Genomic DNA, 19,935 nt, shown 5'->3' with positions numbered 1-19,935 from the left:
ATTAATTAATAAATAGAATTTAATAAAATTATAACTATTTTAAAACATATGTATTTTAATTGAACAAACAAATACTTGATGAAATTGAGCAAGATTGGTCTTGTTGGAATCGTCTAGACGACAGAATTCGAACAGCTATGGTCTTAATCTGTAATTCGTCCTGACGGTGGAGAAATGGCAGCAAACAGCTTCAGCGCGAATTTTCGATGGGAAAATCTTCAAATTTTCATATCTTAACAAATATTTAATTAAATTGAACTGGGTTGGTCTCTTTAGAACCGTTAGGTCGAGGCGAGTCCAGTGGTGGTGGTCCATGATCGTGGGTTGCTCCGGTGGCGGCAAATCGACGGCCGAAAGGTGCGGTGGTCGTGCTAAAAATTCATTATTTACGATTGATAAAACTTGAAATTGTTTATGGGGAAATGTTCGTCTCATCAAGGGGAGTCGAACAGTATATTTGATGGTTGACAACTCACCATGATGGTGCCGAAATTTTAACGAGAAGTTGGTAGCAATTTGTCGTAAAATAAAATATTTTTTTTTAAAAAAAAATTGTCACCGCGATTTTGAACCGCGGTGACACATTAAAATTTTTTTTTTTTAAAAAATAATGTCACTGCGCTTGAACACCGCGGTGACAGAGAATTTTTTTTTTTTAAAATAAAAAATTGTGGCACTGCGATTACTACTTACTTTTCTAAATTTTTCCAAAATACATTCATAATGTTTGGATTCGTTTTCTGAGTGTTTTGTTGTGTTTTGTGGAAATAGAGAGAGAAAAATAAAGATAAATAAGTGTGTGTTAGAGATAGTATGTATGTTTGGATTTGTTTTTGGAGATAATTTAAAATAAGTATTATATATTTAATGTTATGTTTTGGGAGACAAAAATTACTATTCATTGTCAAATCATGTCTTTGGAGATTGTAAGTATTATTTGGCCCAAATACAAGCCCACAACCCTGGCCCAACTATCACCTCGGAGGCCCCTTACCCGGTACCCGACCCGCCGCCCAGAACCCGACCCGACTCAACTTGATATATATTGTATCCCTCTCTCTAACCCTAATCAGACTTCTCTCCCTCTCGGCTCTTCCGCCGCTTCTCTTCTCCCCCCTCTCTCACACCTCGACCATGGCGGTTACAACCGCTCACCGGCGGTTTCCAAGAGCCAACCGATGGCTCTTCTGGAAACCGCCTAACGGTTCCTTACTCCCCTACAGTTACTTCAACCCTTTAAAAGAGAAGCCCCACCGTCTCTGTCGCGGTAATGCTTTGCGCGCAAGAGAAATCTGTTTTCTGATTCTTTCCTTCCACTAAAATAGTTGTGTGTTCTCTGACTTGAGTAGTGAGAGTGGTGGTCGGTTCTGTGTGAGTGAAGATCTGTGTGGTCTGTGTTGAGGCGTCGGGTACCGCTGGTGGTGGTGCAGCCGTGATACTTGCTGGGTTGTTCGGGTCCGGTATTTTGTGACCGTGTCCCTCTGAGCCACTTCCAAACAGGTTTTTCGGTTCCTTTTATTTTCTTGTAATCTCTCAGTTTTCTGTAATGTTCTTCTGTTAATATTCGGCCTGTAAATCTTAAGGAGTTCTACACTCCATTTCAAGTGTAATAGTAAGGTAGGTGATTTGTATACCACTGGAGGGTTATACCCTACAATGGTATCAGAGCCTGCGTCTCTGATCCGAGCAGATCCTGGTGGCGGTAACTTCGTAAACCCCTCCTCCTTTTCAGTTTACTGCTTACTGTTTACTTACTATTCTGTCTGCTTTACTGTTACCTCTTTCCGTATTTCTGTATTACCCTTATTTGCCAAGGTAAAACCCCCTAATATCCCCCTTGGCCGGACCCCTGAGGTCGTCGGGTATCTAGTGGGGACTTAGGCTGGTGAGCCTTGGTCTTGGTATATCTGTTCTTATTTTTGGCATATCTGTTACTCTAGTGTTTTGTGATATATCTGCTTCCTGTTTTTGGTATACCTGCCATACTGTTGTATTCTGATATATTTTTGGTATTCTGATTCTTGTCTCCGGTATATTCTTTCACTGCTTTCGGTTCTGGTGTATTTGTTCTGCCTTATTACTGTAATTACCGTGCACCTTAAAGCCTGTGTGACTTGTTTGAAAATCTGCCTTCCGCCTCTATATATAAACTCTGCCTACTGACTGTATTTGCATTCTGTAACCTTGAAACGTACTACTAGTTCTCCCCTGAAATCTCTCTGTACATCTGTTTTTTTAAAAAAAAAAAAAAAAAAAAAAACCAATTTCCGGTCTTCTAAAATTTCTTTTTCTAAAATTGTTCCCGGTATTTTTCCTGTGTTGCCTATAAAACCAATTTTTCTTAAAACCTTGTTTTCTTAAAAATGGCTGGTTATAATCTCTTACCTTTTGATGGCAAAACCGATTTCTCAATATGGCAACAAAAAATGAAAGGTATCCTAATCCAACAAAAGGTTTTCAAAGCCATTGAAGGCAATTACGTTGAAAATGTTTCTGAAGAAAAGAAAAAGGAAAACGATGAGTTTGCATATTCCTCCATAATTCTGAACCTGTCTGATTCCGTCTTACGAAAAGTAGGTAAATTAGAATCTTCAAAAGCCTTATGGGATAGGTTAGAAGAACTGTATACTGAAATCTCCTTGCCTAACAAACTGTTTTTGCTAGAAAAATTCTTTAGATACAAACTTGATCTTTCTAGGAATATTGATGAGAATCTAGATGACTTCACGAAATTAATCCAAGATATTAAACTTGCTGGTGATAAATATATTGATGAATATTCACCTATTGTGTTACTGAATGCCATACCTGAATCTTACTCAGATGTTAAAGCTGCCATTAAGTATGGAAGAGATGATATTAATATAGAAACTGTAATTAGTGGACTAAAGAGTAAAGAGTTAGATCTTAAGATCAATAAGCCTAGTCAGAATCAGCATGAGATCAATATGGTTAGGGGCAGAACCAAATTTAGAAATCACAGACATAATAGTAGAAGCAGGAGCAGGTATAATAACGGTAGGAGTAAGTCACGACCTAGAGAAAACAACCTGAAGAACGACAGAATAAAGGATAGACGTTGTTACAACTGTGGTATTAAAGGTCACTACATAAAAGATTGTAGAAAACCTAGGAGAGAAAATAGGGATAAAAACTATGATGATAAAGAAAAGACTAATAGTGTGTCGGTCGAATCCAATGGTGAAGTTTTTGTAGTATATGAAGTTAATTCTGTGAACTCTTTTGATATGCATGAGTGGTTAATTGACTCTGGCTGTACCTTTCACATGAGTCCTTTCAAAGACATATTTTCAAATCTGAGATATGAGCATATTGGTTTTGTGTCTATGGCCAATGAGAAAAAATGTGAAATCAAAGGTCTTGGTGACATTGCATTGTGTTTTGAAGGCTATAAAATGATTTTGAAAAATGTTAGATACGTACCTGATTTGAGTCATAACTTGATCTCTTGCGCTGCATTAGAAGAAGACGGGTTAGAAGGTAGGTGGGGAAAGGGCATTATGAAAATCATGAAAGGGTCTTTGGTCGTTTTTAAAGCTGAACGAAAACGAAATCTGTATATTTGCACTGCTGCATATGATAACTTTGCTGCATCTGTCTCTGAAAACTACAAAACAACTCTTTGGCATAAAAGACTTGGACACATTAGCATGAAGGGTCTTGATTTTCTAAGAAAAGATGGGATTTTGAATGATAAACTTGATAAGTTAGATTTCTGTGATGAATGTGTTTTGGGAAAGCATCATAAGGTTCACTTCCCTATGTCCCCATCCCCAAATCCATCTATGTCTACTTGCATTTTAGACTATGTCCATGCTGATGTTTGGGGTCCTTCTAATGTGCCTACTCATGGTGGTAACCGGTATTTCCTCTCTGTGATTGATAACTATTCTAGGAAAGTGTTTGTGTTTTTAATGAAACATAAATCTGAAGTCTTTGATAAATTTGAGAAATGGAAAAACCTTGTTGAAAATCAGACTGATAAAAAACTAAAATCTCTTAGGACCGACAATGGTTTAGAATTTTGTAATAAACAATTTTCTGAAATGTGTGATAAGTATGGAATAAGAAGGCATAAAACTAACCCTTACACCCCACAGCAAAATGGGGTAGCTGAGCGTATGAACCGTACTTTACTTGATAAGGTGAGATGCCTGCTAATCAGTTCTGGTTTGCCCAAAACATTTTGGGGTGAAGCTGTTTTAACTGCTGCTCATTTGATAAACTTGTCTCCCTCTGTACCGTTATCTGGAAAAGTTCCTGAATTTATGTGGAATGGTAAAATGCCTGATCTATCTTACTTACGTGTGTTTGGATGTTCTGCTTTTGTTCATCAGAATGTTGATAAACTTGAACCTAGATCCCTCAAATGTGTTTTTATTGGTTATCCTGAAGGGGTGAAAGGGTATAGATTGTGGGTTAGGAGTCAACCTGGTTTCAAAGTTCTAATAAGTAGAGACGTTACTTTTAACGAGAATGAAATACCATGTTTAGAACAAGTTCAACCCACAGGAATAGAAACCACCTTCAATAAAGTTAGCATAGAGGATAACCAAGAAGGGGAGGGATTAGAGAACCCCCAAGAACAAAATGCAGAAAACATAGAAAACCTAGTAGATACAAACCGGATTAATAACCCTCTAGACAATTACATGCTTGCTAGAGACAGGGATAGGAGACAAACTAGAATACCCTCAAAACTTAGGGACTTCCACACTAGCCTTAATACTGAGCTAGGAGAACCCTCTAGTGTTGAAGAAGCCTTAAAATCCGAAAAATGGCTTACTGCTATGAAAGAAGAAATGAAGTCTTTACTTGATAACAAAACTTGGGTCCTTGTTCCAAAACCAAAAGATGCCTCCATTGTAGACTGCAAATGGTTATTCAAAATAAAACAGGAAAATCCCATAAAATACAAAGCCAGACTAGTTGCTAAGGGATTTACACAAAAAGAAGGTATAGACTATAATGAAATCTTCTCACCTGTTGTGAAATATACTACAGTCCGTGTTATTCTTGCTCTTACTGCGTTTTATGACTGGGAATTAAAACAGATGGATGTCAAAACTGCCTTCTTGCATGGAGATTTGGATGAAAATATTTACATGACACAACCTTTTGGTTTCTCTGATAAGTCTAAACCTGATCATGTATGTTTGTTGAAAAAATCTTTATATGGTCTTAAGCAATCCCCTCGTCAATGGAACAAGAAATTTGATGTGTTCATGATATCTTTAAATTTCACTAGGAGTAACCATGATCATTGCCTCTATTTCAAATATGTGAATGATGCTCCCATTTTCTTAGTTTTATATGTTGATGATATGTTAATTGCTAGCCCTAGGTTAGAACTCATTCATGTATTACAAAAGGATTTATGCAATGCATTTGAAATGAAAGACCTTGGAAATGCTAAACAGATTCTTGGCATGAATATTAGTCGTAATAGAAACTCATATACTATTTTTCTAAATCAGAAATCCTACCTTTTGACTGTCCTAAAAAAGTTTTCAATGGAAAATGCTAAGCCTACTGCTGTACCTTTAGCTGCTCACTTTCAACTTAGTAAAGATCAATGCCCAAAACCAGAAAGTGATACTCGGAAAATGGACAAAATCCCTTACTCAAATGTGATTGGCTCTATTATGTACCTAATGGTTTGCACTAGACCTGATGTTGCATATGCTATAAGTTGTCTGAGTAGATACATGTCCAATCCCGGGTCTCCCCATTGGGAAGCTTTGAAATGGCTGCTTCGTTATTTGCGTGGTTCTGTGAACATTGGTATTAAATTTTCTAGACATGCTGCAAATGCAAAACTTGTTGGTTTGTAGACTCTAACTATGCCAACGATAGAGATAGCCGTAAATCCACCACTTCCTATATGTTTACATTTTGTGGCTCATGCATTAGTTGGAAATCCCAACTCCAACATATTGTTGCTTTATCTACTACTGAAGCTGAGTACATTGCTACCACCGAAGCATTTAAAGAAGCTTTATGGCTCAGCGGTCTGTTAACTGAAATTGGTTTCTTAAAGGAAAAACCTTTGATTCTTTCTGACAGTCAATCATCCATTCAATTATGCAAAAACCCTGTATTTCATGATAGAACAAAGCATATAGATGTTAGGTACCACTTCATTCGTGATATTGTGGGTAAGGAGTTAATTAGATTAGAAAAAATCAGCTCTGAAGAAAATCCTGCTGACATGGGCACTAAGTGCTTACCTCTCGAAAAATTCAGTAAGTGTCTCAAAATACTCCTGTTAAATCCGGACTGATACTGTTGTGTTCTGTTTAGTGTGTCTTATATTGCAGGTACAACCTTGGAGTATTTATTGGCAATGATGAGAAAACCAGATCCAAAACCCCAGACCGATCCAATGGGATTTGGTCCAAGGTGGGGTATGTAAGTATTATTTGGCCCAAATACAAGCCCACAACCCTGGCCCAACTATCACCTCGGAGGCCCCTTACCCGGTACCCGACCCGCCGCCCAGAACCCGACCCGACTCAACTTGATATATATTGTATCCCTCTCTCTAACCCTAATCAGACTTCTCTCCCTCTCGGCTCTTCCGCCGCTTCTCTTCTCCCCCCTCTCTCACACCTCGACCATGGCGGTTACAACCGCTCACCGGCGGTTTCCAAGAGCCAACCGATGGCTCTTCTGGAAACCGCCTAACGGTTCCTTACTCCCCTACAGTTACTTCAACCCTTTAAAAGAGAAGCCCCACCGTCTCTGTCGCGGTAATGCTTTGCGCGCAAGAGAAATCTGTTTTCTGATTCTTTCCTTCCACTAAAATAGTTGTGTGTTCTCTGACTTGAGTAGTGAGAGTGGTGGTCGGTTCTGTGTGAGTGAAGATCTGTGTGGTCTGTGTTGAGGCGTCGGGTACCGCTGGTGGTGGTGCAGCCGTGATACTTGCTGGGTTGTTCGGGTCCGGTATTTTGTGACCGTGTCCCTCGGATTATTGGATCTGGCTCTTTTCCCTGAGCCACATTCAAACAGGTTTTCGGTTCCTTTATTTTTCTGTAATCTTTCAGTTTTCTGTAATATTCTTTGTTAACATTCGGCCTGTAAATCTTAAGGAGTTCTACACTCCATTTCAAGTGTAATAGTAAGGTAGGTGATTTGTATACCACTGGAGGGTTATACCCTACAGAGATAATTTAAAATAAGTATTATATGTTTAATGTTGTATTTTGGGAGACAAAAATTACTATTCATTGTCAAATCATGCATTTTTTATATATATTTATGTATATATGTGTGTATATATATATATGTTTTTATGCTAAAACAGTTAAAAACACCTAAATAAGGTGTTTTTGAATGATGGCAAACATTGTGTATGTTTTGACTTGTCTCGTAAATAAGTTAGAAATGAAAACAAACATAGTGATTACTTTTCTAATTTTTTTTTCCTGCATTTTTTAAATAAATTCCCTTTGGGACTAGAAATTTTTTTTGATAAGAAATGAGATTGAAACGAAATCTGCGTGGTGAGACTAAAAGAAAAAGTTTATTGCACGAAAAAGGTAATTTAGCCTAAATGAGAAGACAATATTTCGAAATGTGTTCTTTTGTTTTAATGTCACTTAATTAGCTTTGCAGTTATGTTACAGTGTCAGCCTGACAGGATCCATAGAGAGAATGAAGAACTAGCCAAAAAATGAAGTTTTTTTTGATAATTTTGCTTGCTTAATTTCTTCAATTTAAAATCTTTTCTTTTTCCCACTTGATTTTCTCTGGATCAAAACTGATTGTTAGCCTTCAACAATGCGAAACATCTGTAACATGATTCTGGCTTTTATAATGACAAACTTTATTGATGACAAAGTAAATTAAAGCAAATTTATCAAAAAAAAAAAAAGGAGTAAATCAAAGCAACAATTTCTACACAAAACAAATTAATGAAGCGATAGATATAGAATATTAAGGAAAAGGAACACCTCGTTATCTCAAATGAATAGCTCACGCCCCGTATCGTCTTATTTCAAGATTATTACTAATCAACCAGCCAATAATTTATGACATATGACCAATATGACACTGCAATGATCTTGCAACTTCCTAATATCTTTAGCAATGTTTGATGGCTCATGCTTCTGTTTAGCCAGTTCTTGGTTGCAAGATTGAATTTCTGTCATGGCAAGTGAAGTATGATTCCTGACAGATCTTGTCAGGCCAGCGCGCATGAATCTGTTAGCTTCAATGAGTTGATGTGTAGCCATTTTGTGTCTCGTCCAACACTTGAAATACCTGAGTTTTAGTTCAGATCGGTCGTCTTTTATGGCCATTTGCAGGCGCCAAATCTTAGTCGTTGTTGTCTTGGCATGTATCACCGTCGTCCCGATTAAACTTGCAAGAAGTTTAGGAAAGAGGGGTTGGCCTTTGAATTGGCTAAGAATGTATTGACAGAAATCAGGGTTTCTTGACTGAGGGCAGACGTCATGGATGAGTGCATCCGTTATTATCACGTCATGGCCGCCGGGTTTAGTAATATTGTTTCTGGGGTCGAGTCTTGATGAATTTCTGGAACTATTGACTGGCGAATCAATGAGGAGTACAAGAAAACTAGTCAAGAACATTGGGGTAAGAAGAGAGATCTCCATTTCTTGATTTTCTTGGAGACACAAACTGTTAATTTGCCGTGTTCGCTTTTTCCCACGAAGAAAGAAACGCTGCATATATATAGTGGCAAATTGGACTGATAGCATGATAAGGTTATTAATTAAGGCAAAATCTGCTTAATTACCTTTTATCATTATATACAACAGTACAATGATTATTAGTTGATGATGCTTGTCGATCATCTCCATGATACTAAATCTTCAATTTAAGCAGATCAATCGTTGCACTTAATTTTCTGGGACTAACCATCTAAATTTTAGAAGGAGACTGAACAGGATAATTAATTCAGTCTAACAAGGATTATACATACGTCTACGGATATGTGATCAAAAAAAAAAAAAAAGGAAAAAAGAAAAACCAAATAAAACATAGGAATGAATTTATACCTATTTGCTTGATAATTCTTCCTGATCATTAGTAGTACATGTAGGTACTGTAGTATTCCGTGAAAAAGACATGGCCGGGCTCTGGGTTTTCTGATGAAACGCAGCAATTTTGTTGCCCTTCTCATCGTACAAAATGTTATCTTCATCGTCGTCACGAACCCTACATTTCTCTCCTAGAATTATCGTCTTTTTCCATAGCGAATCGTCTGGTTTCAACTTCTTGTCCTTGCTCCATGGCTTCTCTTCCCGCCGGGAAAACTGCCGCCCTGGCATGCCGTTGCTTACCCTCATGCTCAGGCTTGACACCAGCTTTGAGGTCATGGAGTTGGACCTCTCGGGCTGGTGATGGCAAGACGCGGCTCTGAGGTACTGCTGCCGGCCAGGCGGGGGTGGTAGTGGTACCTGCTGATCGTTGGTCGTTGGTTGGGCGGTGTCCCTCGCCTGGTCCTCCGTACTCTCGGCGGCTGACGGTTTCGTGAGTTGCTCTTGGGATGTTTGGGCGGCGTCTCCATCTGGATTATCTTCTCGTTTCTCTGTCTCGCCATCCGGGCTTGACGCTTTCTTGCGACCTAACACTCCGCAGAGCAACGAAACTGCACCAAATTGTTGCAAGAATGCATGAGTCAGTTGATGAACACTTGAGTCCTTTTTTTCTTTTTCTTTAAATTGTAGGCAAAAGATATATATAAATCATGATATTAACAAGATTATCTTTAATATATACCTAAAGGAATTTCTTTTCCCATGGTAAGGGAAAAAAAAATGAAAAAAAAGAGAGGAAAGACCAAGATTGCAGTGACACCAGTTTGTCTGAGCCTGAACAAAAAATTGAACTGATTTCTTTTCTGGGACTTACAGAAAAGACTTTAATGTTTATTTTTGGGTTGGATATTGTTAGAGGGGATTCAACTGAAGTGGTTGCCGAATGAGGTTGCTTGAATTCAGGGCTGTGTAAGAAAAAGCTAAGGCCGACAGGGTTGGCACCTCAATTTTAGCTACAACATTAACTTTTGACGGTTAAAATTAGTTACTTTCCTTGAAGATATAATTATTTTAATATATGATTTTATATCTTTTTTTGCTATTATCCAGTGGGGATAAGAGTTCCGTTATCTTAAACGGACATGGGCCCGTATCTTTATTTAGCTTGCTTAGGCTGCCTTAACACAACTCGAAGTGGAAAAACATACTTTAGCAGCACAACTTTCTTTAGTCACGAATCACAATTACATTTGCAAAGTGAAAACAAAAACATGCCCATTCAATTCACTTCACTTGATGAGGCTCCCATTACAATGAATTTGTCGGCATTGTTAAAATTAAGGTATGTTGAAAGGTGGTGAATTTTGATATTTTGTCCCACTAAGCAATGTTCTTTCTTTGGTCTTGTAGTGGCGTCAACTACTCCTCTCTCTCTCTCTCTCTTCTCTTTTTTGGGATTTGATGAGACAGACACGGACAGTGTCAAATCACTTTGTCAATTAAAGGGGATGTATTCAAAAGGTGTTTTCTTGGGAAATCCAAGTCCAAAGGTCACAAATATTGGATTACGAGAAATCCATACATCATAGTACAAAATTTTCACGTCGTTCTTCGTGAACCCCGCATGATATTTAGATGAATGTGGTTAATAAACCTGCAGTACACTTCCTCAAACTGTCCTAATCCAATCTTTATATAGTCCAATGTCCTCCTTTAGTCCCTTTAGGTGCATAGCCCAAAAGATTTAGTGCCAAGTATATATGTGCCCAGGCAGCAGGAAAGAAAATTTCTCCAACATTAAATGAGCTCAATTACATAATTATCCCCCCCTAAAAAGGTATTAGGAAATAGGTACCTCCTGCACCAAAATGCATCCAACGTAGTTGTATTCATAACTTTGATGCCTACTGCCTAATAAGAAATACAAATGATACTTGTTTATGTGTCCAAGTCTAGTATTTAAATATAGCCATAAACTGTCCCTCTTCATATCGGAAAAGGCGACCTGTGGAATTCTTGGTAAGTTTTGGATAATTTATGCGTCCAAGTATACTTTTTTGTGTGGCCAATTTGATCATTTGTCTATATCAGTAGCCATTTTATGTAGTTATTTTGATCAACTTGAAGACATAATAAATGCAATTAAGTATTAAAAGTTAAAAGGAGTTATCAAGTGTCAAGAACGAGTCATAATTTTGAAAGGGAATTCAGAATATATATGCTATGAACAGAAAAACTCTTATTTGATTCAATCAATCTTTTGATCAACACACTAAAATTTTTAATCGAATTCTGAAAAGCCGACAGACTTAAGAGTATGTGGGCAGCTCATGTTTTTCTTTAATCATTAAGCAGTCCGCAAACGCACACTCAAATAAGCCGCAGACACCTCTGAAAACTCTGTTGATTTCTTGGTCTTGGGCTCAACTGCTTTATACATTAAAACAAGAAATACCCAGATTGTCTTCACTCTACGTGTCCAGTCTATTTCATCTTTGCCTTTTGAAGTAGTTTCTGATACATGTATAGATGTAGTATCAAGTTTGAATATTTTGGATTTTCTGATTCCCGTTTCTACTTACTACATTCATACAGTTAAAAATTTCCAAAAGTTGAGTGTGAAAAGGATTGTGTTTGAATGGAGAGCAATTCAAGCAACAGCAGCAAATTCACGAGAATCTGTGTATTCTGTGGAAGTCATCCGGGTCACAGAAAAGTCTTCAGCGATGCTGCTATTGACTTGGGGAATGAACTGGTTTCTTCCTTTTTTTTTCCCTTTCTTTCTTGGAAATAGAATCAGTCTTTGATTGAAATCTTGGTCATGGTTGCCAGCAGTTCATAAAAAAATTGACTTTCCCGATGAATTCTTGGCTAGCTGATATCGGGATGCTTGTTTGTTTTCTGAAGTTTGAGCTCTGAATGTTTTCTTGTTGTCATGAATTTGTGTCAAGTTTATGGATTGTTTTCCTTTATCTTGGCATTAGGAGTGTAATAGTTCCTGTGCATTCTGTGAAATGTTTAACTACTACTTGATTATGGGACTGGCTTGTATAGCTACGTAATGGTTGTGCATTTGGTGAATGTTTATTGCAGGTGAAAAGAAAGACCAACTTGGTGTATGGGGGAGGTAGTGTTGGGCTAATGGGGTTAATTTCCCAGAGAGTGTATGATGGCGGTTGCCATGTTCTTGGGTAAGGATGGAATAAAGTACCTGTTAAATCTCTTCTTAAAAATAACATGGCTCTGGATTCTTAACTTGATTGTTGTTTGCTTTTAACATGCAGAATAATTCCAAAAGCTCTAGTGCCCATTGAGGTATATCTTCATAGATTTTGCAACTGCTTTTACATTATTTTTATCTCTAATACCCATTGTCAGTTTCTATTCATGTTCTGTTGATCTCTGGAAACTATCGCAAGTTCTTGGACTATAGTGGATATCTGGTATGGCCACTCCACATGAAAATAACATCAGAATTCATCGGTCACTTCTTTTCAGCAAGTTTCTTTCTGGGGTGTGTTCAAAATCTGGATTCTGCAGAAGCTACAGACCAATAGAGTTGGATTTGCAATGTTATTTGTATATTTTACAGAATGATATTCTAAGTCTTGTCATAATTTTAACTGATAATTATGTAATGCTGGATTGACCGGAAATTGTTTCTCTGCTATTTTGCATAATATTAATTAGTTTCCAATAACGCTCCATGGATATGATTTACATGGACAGATATCAGGAGAAACTATTGGAGAAGTGAAGATTGTTGCAGACATGCATGAGCGTAAAGCTGAAATGGCTCGGGAGGCTGAAGCATTTATTGCTCTTCCTGGTAAAAGATTTAGAAAGGATCGCAGACTCTATTTTGGATAAATTAGTTTGTACAGTAGTTTTTTATCTTATGGACTAGCATTTCTGTTTCCTGCACTTTTTAGGAGGATATGGAACCATGGAAGAGTTGCTAGAGATGATAACATGGGCACAGCTGGGAATCCATAAGAAACCAGTGATTTATCTGTCCTTACCTGTAGGCTTAGATGAAGTGTATCAGTTATTTTCTTTTGATCTGAATAGTTCTCTGAACAGGTTGGTTTGCTCAACGTCGACGGGTACTATGACTCTTTGCTCACGTTATTTGACAAAGGCGTCGAAGAAGGTTTCATCAAGCCAGCTGCTCGGCACATAGTTCTTTCAGCTCCTACTGCCACGGAGCTTCTAGCAAACATGGAGGTAACTTTACCAGCTAAAATTTATGAAATTATAGAACTTCCTCGCAAATTGGTCTCTGAGTTCAGTATCATCATATTTATGTAATCAAATTTAATGCAAGTATTTCGAACATCTCTGCAGCTATGCATACTGATGAATTGCTATCTCATACAGCAAATGATTTTATTTTTAATTCTTTTAGTCGCGTGGTTTTTAACTTTGCAGGAATACAGTCCTTACCAAGAACATGTTGCCCCCCATGAAAGCTGGCAGATGGAGCAACTGAGGAATTACCCAATGGAAAGAAATACATGATGGAATTTGTGGTAGGCCTATTTACTGGATAGATCACTCGATGCAATTAGTTCTGTGTTCATCTTGGGCCACCATAATGATGCATTACTATGTCCGGTTTGATTCTTTGTGATTCCTGTTTTTGCATGACAATTATAGTCATATTGTCAGCTCATACTTTTGATGCAATGATGAATATTAAGAGCTCTCACAGAACTTTATATTTGACAACAGAAAAGTTCAGGACCATATGTTTCTGGTCCTATCAAAATGAGGTATTTATAGTTGAAAGGATGTTTATTAAGGGAACCTCAGATTCTACTAATAGTAGGGTGCAAAACATTCAACTCCATCGACCTAGGTTCTAATGTTAAACATGTCCTTGATCGGACAGATGCCACTTCTAGCTTAATTCAATTCTTATACGCTCAAAAGTATATGGGAGAGCGAATCAATTTTCTTGATGTGGTTTAGTTCTCACTTTGCTTCTACTTATACCAACTAAAATGACCATCTTCTTTTGTCCAATCTCATGCTTCCTTTTTTCTCGTTCATACAGAATGTTGGTGTTATTTTTGGTTAGTATTCATGTTACTTGATTTGTGAAGTGGGGCAATATGGGCACAGGGTGGTGCATGATTGTACTAGAAATGGTACAATGCCAACCCTATATTAAAACGCCAAGGTAGGAAGGGACTAAATTGCCCTGGAAATCTTTGATTGATTGAAGTTCGTGGGTGCTAGACAACTCTTGTTTGATAAAAAGGTCAAAACGAGGTTGGAGTGGCTTTTGGAGTTTTTAAGGTGACTCCTCCGCATGGTGTAGGGGACCCCCTTTAGGGGGTTCTGCCATCTTTGTCTAAGTCTCATGATCTTATCTCTTCTTAGAACTCAACCTCCTATGTCCATTGAAAAGCCAACTACTATTCACAGAGAAAACAAACTACCATATAGAGAGCAGTCCCTCCACATGTTAATGTCACAACATTTTTGTCCGGCGCGCTAAGCAGCAGCGACTGTTTTGTTGCCGACTTTAACTGCTCAGCGCAAAACAAGCACCTACCCTATTATTTACCATGCCAAAATGAAACAACAGAGAATTTCCTAAAAGCAGTCAGGCAGGCAAAACGCCACTTTTAGCCAATTTTTCAATAGTTGTATTACTTTGTTTCTCCAGAAGAGAAATGCACAAAAAGCGCAAGAAATTGTTGGACTTGCACCACGGAGTCTAAGAACAATTGTAGTTCCAATCCATCCACCTGCGCAGGAATACACTATACACTCACAATGGACCGAGAGATCAAAGCAACAGCTTTAGGATGAACCTAGGCCACATTGTATACAAGGACTACAATGCTATTGAACAACAGCTTTAGGATGAACCTAGGTTACATTGTATCCAAGGAGCGAAATGCGCGTGCTTTCTTGTTAGTATTTTTCTTGTTTGAAAAATTCAAGCCTTTTCTTTTGAGGGAGATGACATTAAATGATGCAGCGTGCTTGTCTGGATAACAGCACTGGGATTTGTGTCCCTTGTACGGATTGAAGGAGATTGCCTGGGCCCAAAATTCCTATCTACACCACTACGTGCAAAACGTCTCCAGGGCCTTGGAAGGTGGCATGCCAGGCGTGTTGATGTTACCAGTAGGATCACACCAAGAATGATGAATAGCCTTGCGTGAATTTATAGATATCAATGGAAAGAATCAGTGGATTAGCACCAAATTCAAAATGCTAATTCTAAGAAGAACAGGAAAGGGAAAATGCAGAAATGTAAATTGGATACCATCCGAGGAGAAGTATTAACCGACCCAAGGGAGCTGAAGGTAACCGTTCACCCAATGCAAGCATACCAGCAAGCACGCCAGTCACAATGGAAGCAACAGCTGCACAAGTGGACACGACAATGGCTCTGCCATGCTTCAGACCACGGGTCTGTTTGGGAAGCAAAAGCAATTATTACCTCCAAATTCATCCTCCACGAGTTATAAAGACAATCGGAACTTTGTACTGAATAATAGCATCATATTACTGAATCAAACCATAAGAATGTCGTAGTTTAAAAACTCTCAGTTATATTGTATTATCACCACATCTAAATGTATAAATAATTTAAACAGTCAAAACGCAAAAACATGTGAACTATTGGTGCGTGCCGAGACATCCAAATCAAACAGCATTTATATTACCTGGTAAACAAAACCAGAAGCACTGCAGGATATGCTGATTGCTATGCAAATGGGAAGCAATAATTTGGAAAATCCCTGCTCCAAGAATACAAATCCCATCTTTGATATCACAGATGCTATCCTGAAATGATTTTGAAGTGTTCCTTTCTCATGAGAAGGTCTAATTGAAAGAAATTATGGAACCTATACATAATGAAATAATCTCGCAATAACACATTCTTTTAATTTCAAAACAAAACAGTACCCAAATAAAATGCCAGATTCCAAACCATAAATGATTTCTTCAACCACTTCATACTGCATCTGCAAGATCAAAGTGCAAAATTGACATCAAGTTGATGCAGCTTAGTTCATAAAGCAAGTTCAGCACTTTGATAGCATGGGATCTTCAAATAGGAATTTTCAAATATACCAATTCTTGTTCTCTTCTTTGGCGTCTGTACACACGAAGCCATCCATTAAGAAGTACCTATAATGAGCAAACATTCTAAGGTTAAGTTCATTAAAAATGAGTAGAAAGGAAATTCATTTGTTAGTTTCTTTTCCTTCTTAATCTATGATTAGATGCTGAATAAAAGGTAGGATACCTACAAACAAGAAAGTAACTACAAATGCCAGCCATGGTAAATGAAAAACTGAGATCAATGATGCCTTTTGTTCTTCGCCTCCAGCACCAACACCTGGATGCACAGGATACAACAATTAGAATGAGGACCATTGAAGAATGGAGATATAAAGAAATTTCAAGCAGAAGACAATCCTTTGATACCATCACGGATCCTAATGCTGAGTTTGCAGTACATAGCCCATAAATAAGCATTTGTGCAGAGAGAAGACTCTTGTGCTCAACTTTTTTCCCACATAAAAATGAGGAAATGTATACCCATAATATAATGAAAATAAGACGCTATCTCTAAGTATCAAGAGAGCCCCGACACCAAGCCTTCAAACTTTATAAAAATCATTCCAAGATTTCTAAATTTTGTGAATACAGATAAAAACCTGAAGCTTAAACTCATCATCCACAAACCACTTAATATTCTTGCCGATTCTGAAGCCAAAGATGCACATTAACTATTAACCTTAGAAGAAATGAAAAAATATTGTTCTACAGGAACATTGATCATGAAAAGGAGTAAATAAAGCAGTACTTCACAGCAGGGGGAGGAGATACAAACGAGAAACCATAATAGCAGCCAAAGAAAGGAAAGGTGGTGCACCCCAATGAATCCTAGTGTTTTAACTTACGGACAAAGCATTTACATTACCTATAGTGCCAACACCAGCAAAAGCGATTCCTATCCAATCAATAGCATTCATGATCTCCTTCAGATAAAAATGAGAAAATACTGAAAGAATAGCAAGCCCGCAGCCGGAGACAGGTTGAATGACTGATACCTATATGAAAGGTAAAATTTCAGGATCAATCCATTATCATGACCACACAAGCCGAACAGATTAGATAAAATATGTTATTTTGGTGACGTTTACAGGAGCTTGTGATAGTGCTAGCAGCATCAAAAGAGCCCCGAATATATCCATCAAGAAGCCAATAATCCATGCTCTATTGGAAACATATGCCCTTAGCACCTGCAAAAAGAAATACACGAAACAAAACCTTGACCATTATAATAGAAACCCATCATCAAGAAAACATAAAGATAGCCTTTCCAGAGGACACAACTATAGAAATCAAATATAACCAGGGGAGAGATGAATTGCCAAGATGAACACGGTAAAAATTCATATATGTATACAATTACTAAACTAGAAGACGCAAGCACAAGACAGAGACACAAATAGGAAAACATCCAAGACAGAACCTTCACCAGTACAATACCAAGAGAACCAAGAAAAATAAATAAAGATCACATATTTACAGCGCAAAGCTATATCAAGTCCAAATAACAACCAAAAAATGTTGTGCCCAAGATTTACACAAAACCACAATCCAAGAAACCATCTATAGACATACAACCATATATGGTATTAAAAGCATACATATATCCAATAACATACACCTATATGAAATCCATACCTTGGGCTTGAAAGAGAGAGGTGGGAGAATGAGGGTGCCCTTCTTCTGAAGGACCTTTCCTATGTTGTTTCCGGCGGTGGCCGCTATCGTTAAGCAAATAGATACCCACATCTCTTCCCTGTCGCGCCCGTCTGCGTTTTCTTGATATTTTTCCTCGCTGAATATAAATTTGGGTCTGAGTTGTAACAGTATCGTGTATAGATTATATATATTAGAAAATAAGTGGTGAAATGTGTATATTTCCAAGGCAGCAGAGATCTCTGTTCTATTGTTGCAGATCTCCCGTCGATTTTCGTCTATTGACAATAAAAGTGATTCAGTTCCTGTTGGGCTCTCGGTTTCTTAGACAGGCAATATTCCGGGGAATATCTTTTTTTCTCCTTCACCCCCTAAATTTATCATATTCTCACATCACACCTCAAAAGGTTATTTCAATTTTCTACGTTCACAAAATTGTTAGGTCCAATAAAATCAGATTTGAGTAAGAATTTCAAATATCATTATCAGTCATTCGAAGTTTATGAGTCATGACTATTTTCCAAGAAATGCACATGTAAATATTAATCTTAATTAGAATAGTACTGAATACGTGCTATATATATATAGTCATAAATATACTACTTATAGCAAATAACATAAAATTTTGATTTAAATCAACTATATGGAATTTTGACTTCTCACTATTTTTTCATTGTCTTGTTAGAGGGTTGGTGAAATACAAAGGCATAGACTAACGGGTTGGCGCTGCTAGAGGCGGGGAGGATAATACATAGAATGAAAGAACAAATAGGTATCTGTGTACCATAACTCAAGGGATGAAACAGATTTAATTGTGTAATAAATAATGTTTCTGCAAAAATCTATGTAAAACATTCTTATGAAAAAAATGAAAAATGTTGAAGAATACAACCTTGCAAGGGGCCGCTCTGTGAAATAGAAGAACATAAAGGACCAGAAAGAAAATACATCAAAAATAGCAAAAGAGTAGTTAAACTGAAAAATCCCAAACGCCCGTCAGCAGTTCCGGGGTCCCGATTGTCACGTCTCTTTTCTGGACCTCCTCTGCCGCCGGCAGATAGTTCACCTTTTTTAACCCCGGCCTTTCCGATATGGGTTCTTTGCAGTGTTAATGCACATCTTTAGAAGGTATCGGCTAAGGATGGAAGGAGTTGGTTATGAGGTAATTGTTGAGTTCATATCACTGCATACGCAATTGAGAGCTTTTCCTTTATTGTTTGCCACAATCTCTTACTTTCGGTGTAAGTTGGAAGATGTTGAGCAGACCCTCCTTCCCGCTATTCTCATGCATATTGGTAAGGCAATTAACAAGAAAATGAAATGGTATTAAGGGCATGATGCGACCTTCAATTCAGCCCAATTCTAGGGAAAATTCAACGACAATGTTAAAGTTGCATGAATGAATCAACTCGAGTATATTAACTTCAACTCCAACTCCTTGATAGAAAACTAGGCAAAACTTATATCAACGTGAGGAAGACATCACAAGTATATATCATCAGCTAAACCAAAGACAACCAGTTCTTGATTCACTACTACAAACAAATATAAGACTCAAATTTTTCAGGTTGAGAACATAACAAGACATCAGCCTTTATTGAACAATATGCTCAAACATGATCTCCTTGCCAAGATCACACAACCACAACCAGACGAGGATAAGATTAATGTTGATGTCGAAACCAGAACCAATTAATAAACAATGTATAAAATGAAGCAATCTAGATCACCATAAACAACTTCTTCAGATCATATCAGTAAGTACAAATTCTCTAGAAGAGCATAGATGGAGATAAAATGATCACCTTGATAACCAAGTCTACTAGTCTACATAATAGACTCCCTCAAATCAACAATTTAAATAAATTTTAGGCTGAAAGCCCATAACACATCACATTCTAAAACAACTCATAGCTCTATATCCAAAAGAAAAAAAAGAAGAATATATATCACAAATTAAAAGCAGAGCACACCTCCTCCATGAGTTGTTTAAATCACCACCATCCATAGACCACCTGAGTACACTTATCCTTAAGCCACCTAAAACTCTTCCTAAAAGACCCTTTAACTCTGCCTTCCACAGAGTAAACTTTGTAGCTGGCCACCCTTCTCTTCCTCTGAAACTCAGGATCATTAAAGCTCCAGGATTTTGAAGCTGATCCGT

At 37.7% G+C, this 19,935-nt stretch overlaps 3 protein-coding genes across 3 annotated transcripts; 1 reads left to right on the top strand and 2 right to left on the bottom strand.

Annotated features, from left to right (window-relative positions):
• On the bottom strand, nt 8,868-9,877 carry LOC105164661. Its single transcript, XM_011083369.2, has 2 exons — nt 9,769-9,877; nt 8,868-9,637 (listed from the first exon to the last, which is right to left on the bottom strand). Exons 1-2 carry the CDS (start codon nt 9,788-9,790, stop codon nt 9,045-9,047), a joined length of 615 nt encoding a protein of 204 aa, XP_011081671.1. The 5' UTR covers nt 9,791-9,877; the 3' UTR covers nt 8,868-9,044.
• On the top strand, nt 11,269-13,797 carry LOC105164660 (cytokinin riboside 5'-monophosphate phosphoribohydrolase LOG8). The gene is made up of 7 exons (XM_011083367.2): nt 11,269-11,781; nt 12,120-12,217; nt 12,311-12,341; nt 12,756-12,855; nt 12,959-13,029; nt 13,110-13,253; nt 13,458-13,797. The coding sequence occupies exons 1-7, from the start codon at nt 11,665-11,667 to the stop codon at nt 13,545-13,547; spliced, it is 651 nt and encodes a 216-aa protein (XP_011081669.2). The 5' UTR covers nt 11,269-11,664; the 3' UTR covers nt 13,548-13,797.
• On the bottom strand, nt 14,826-18,120 carry LOC105164659 (probable magnesium transporter NIPA9). The gene is made up of 9 exons (XM_011083366.2): nt 17,754-18,120; nt 17,207-17,305; nt 16,984-17,113; nt 16,307-16,395; nt 16,128-16,184; nt 15,960-16,018; nt 15,716-15,836; nt 15,313-15,461; nt 14,826-15,199 (listed from the first exon to the last, which is right to left on the bottom strand). The coding sequence occupies exons 1-9, from the start codon at nt 17,862-17,864 to the stop codon at nt 14,980-14,982; spliced, it is 1,035 nt and encodes a 344-aa protein (XP_011081668.1). The 5' UTR covers nt 17,865-18,120; the 3' UTR covers nt 14,826-14,979.

Source organism: Sesamum indicum, linkage group LG6, assembly GCF_000512975.1.
Source record: "Sesamum indicum cultivar Zhongzhi No. 13 linkage group LG6, S_indicum_v1.0, whole genome shotgun sequence".
Classification (NCBI taxonomy): domain Eukaryota; kingdom Viridiplantae; phylum Streptophyta; class Magnoliopsida; order Lamiales; family Pedaliaceae; genus Sesamum; species Sesamum indicum.
Note: the sequence above shows the minus strand (reverse complement) of the source record. Positions and strands in the feature narration are given on the sequence as shown.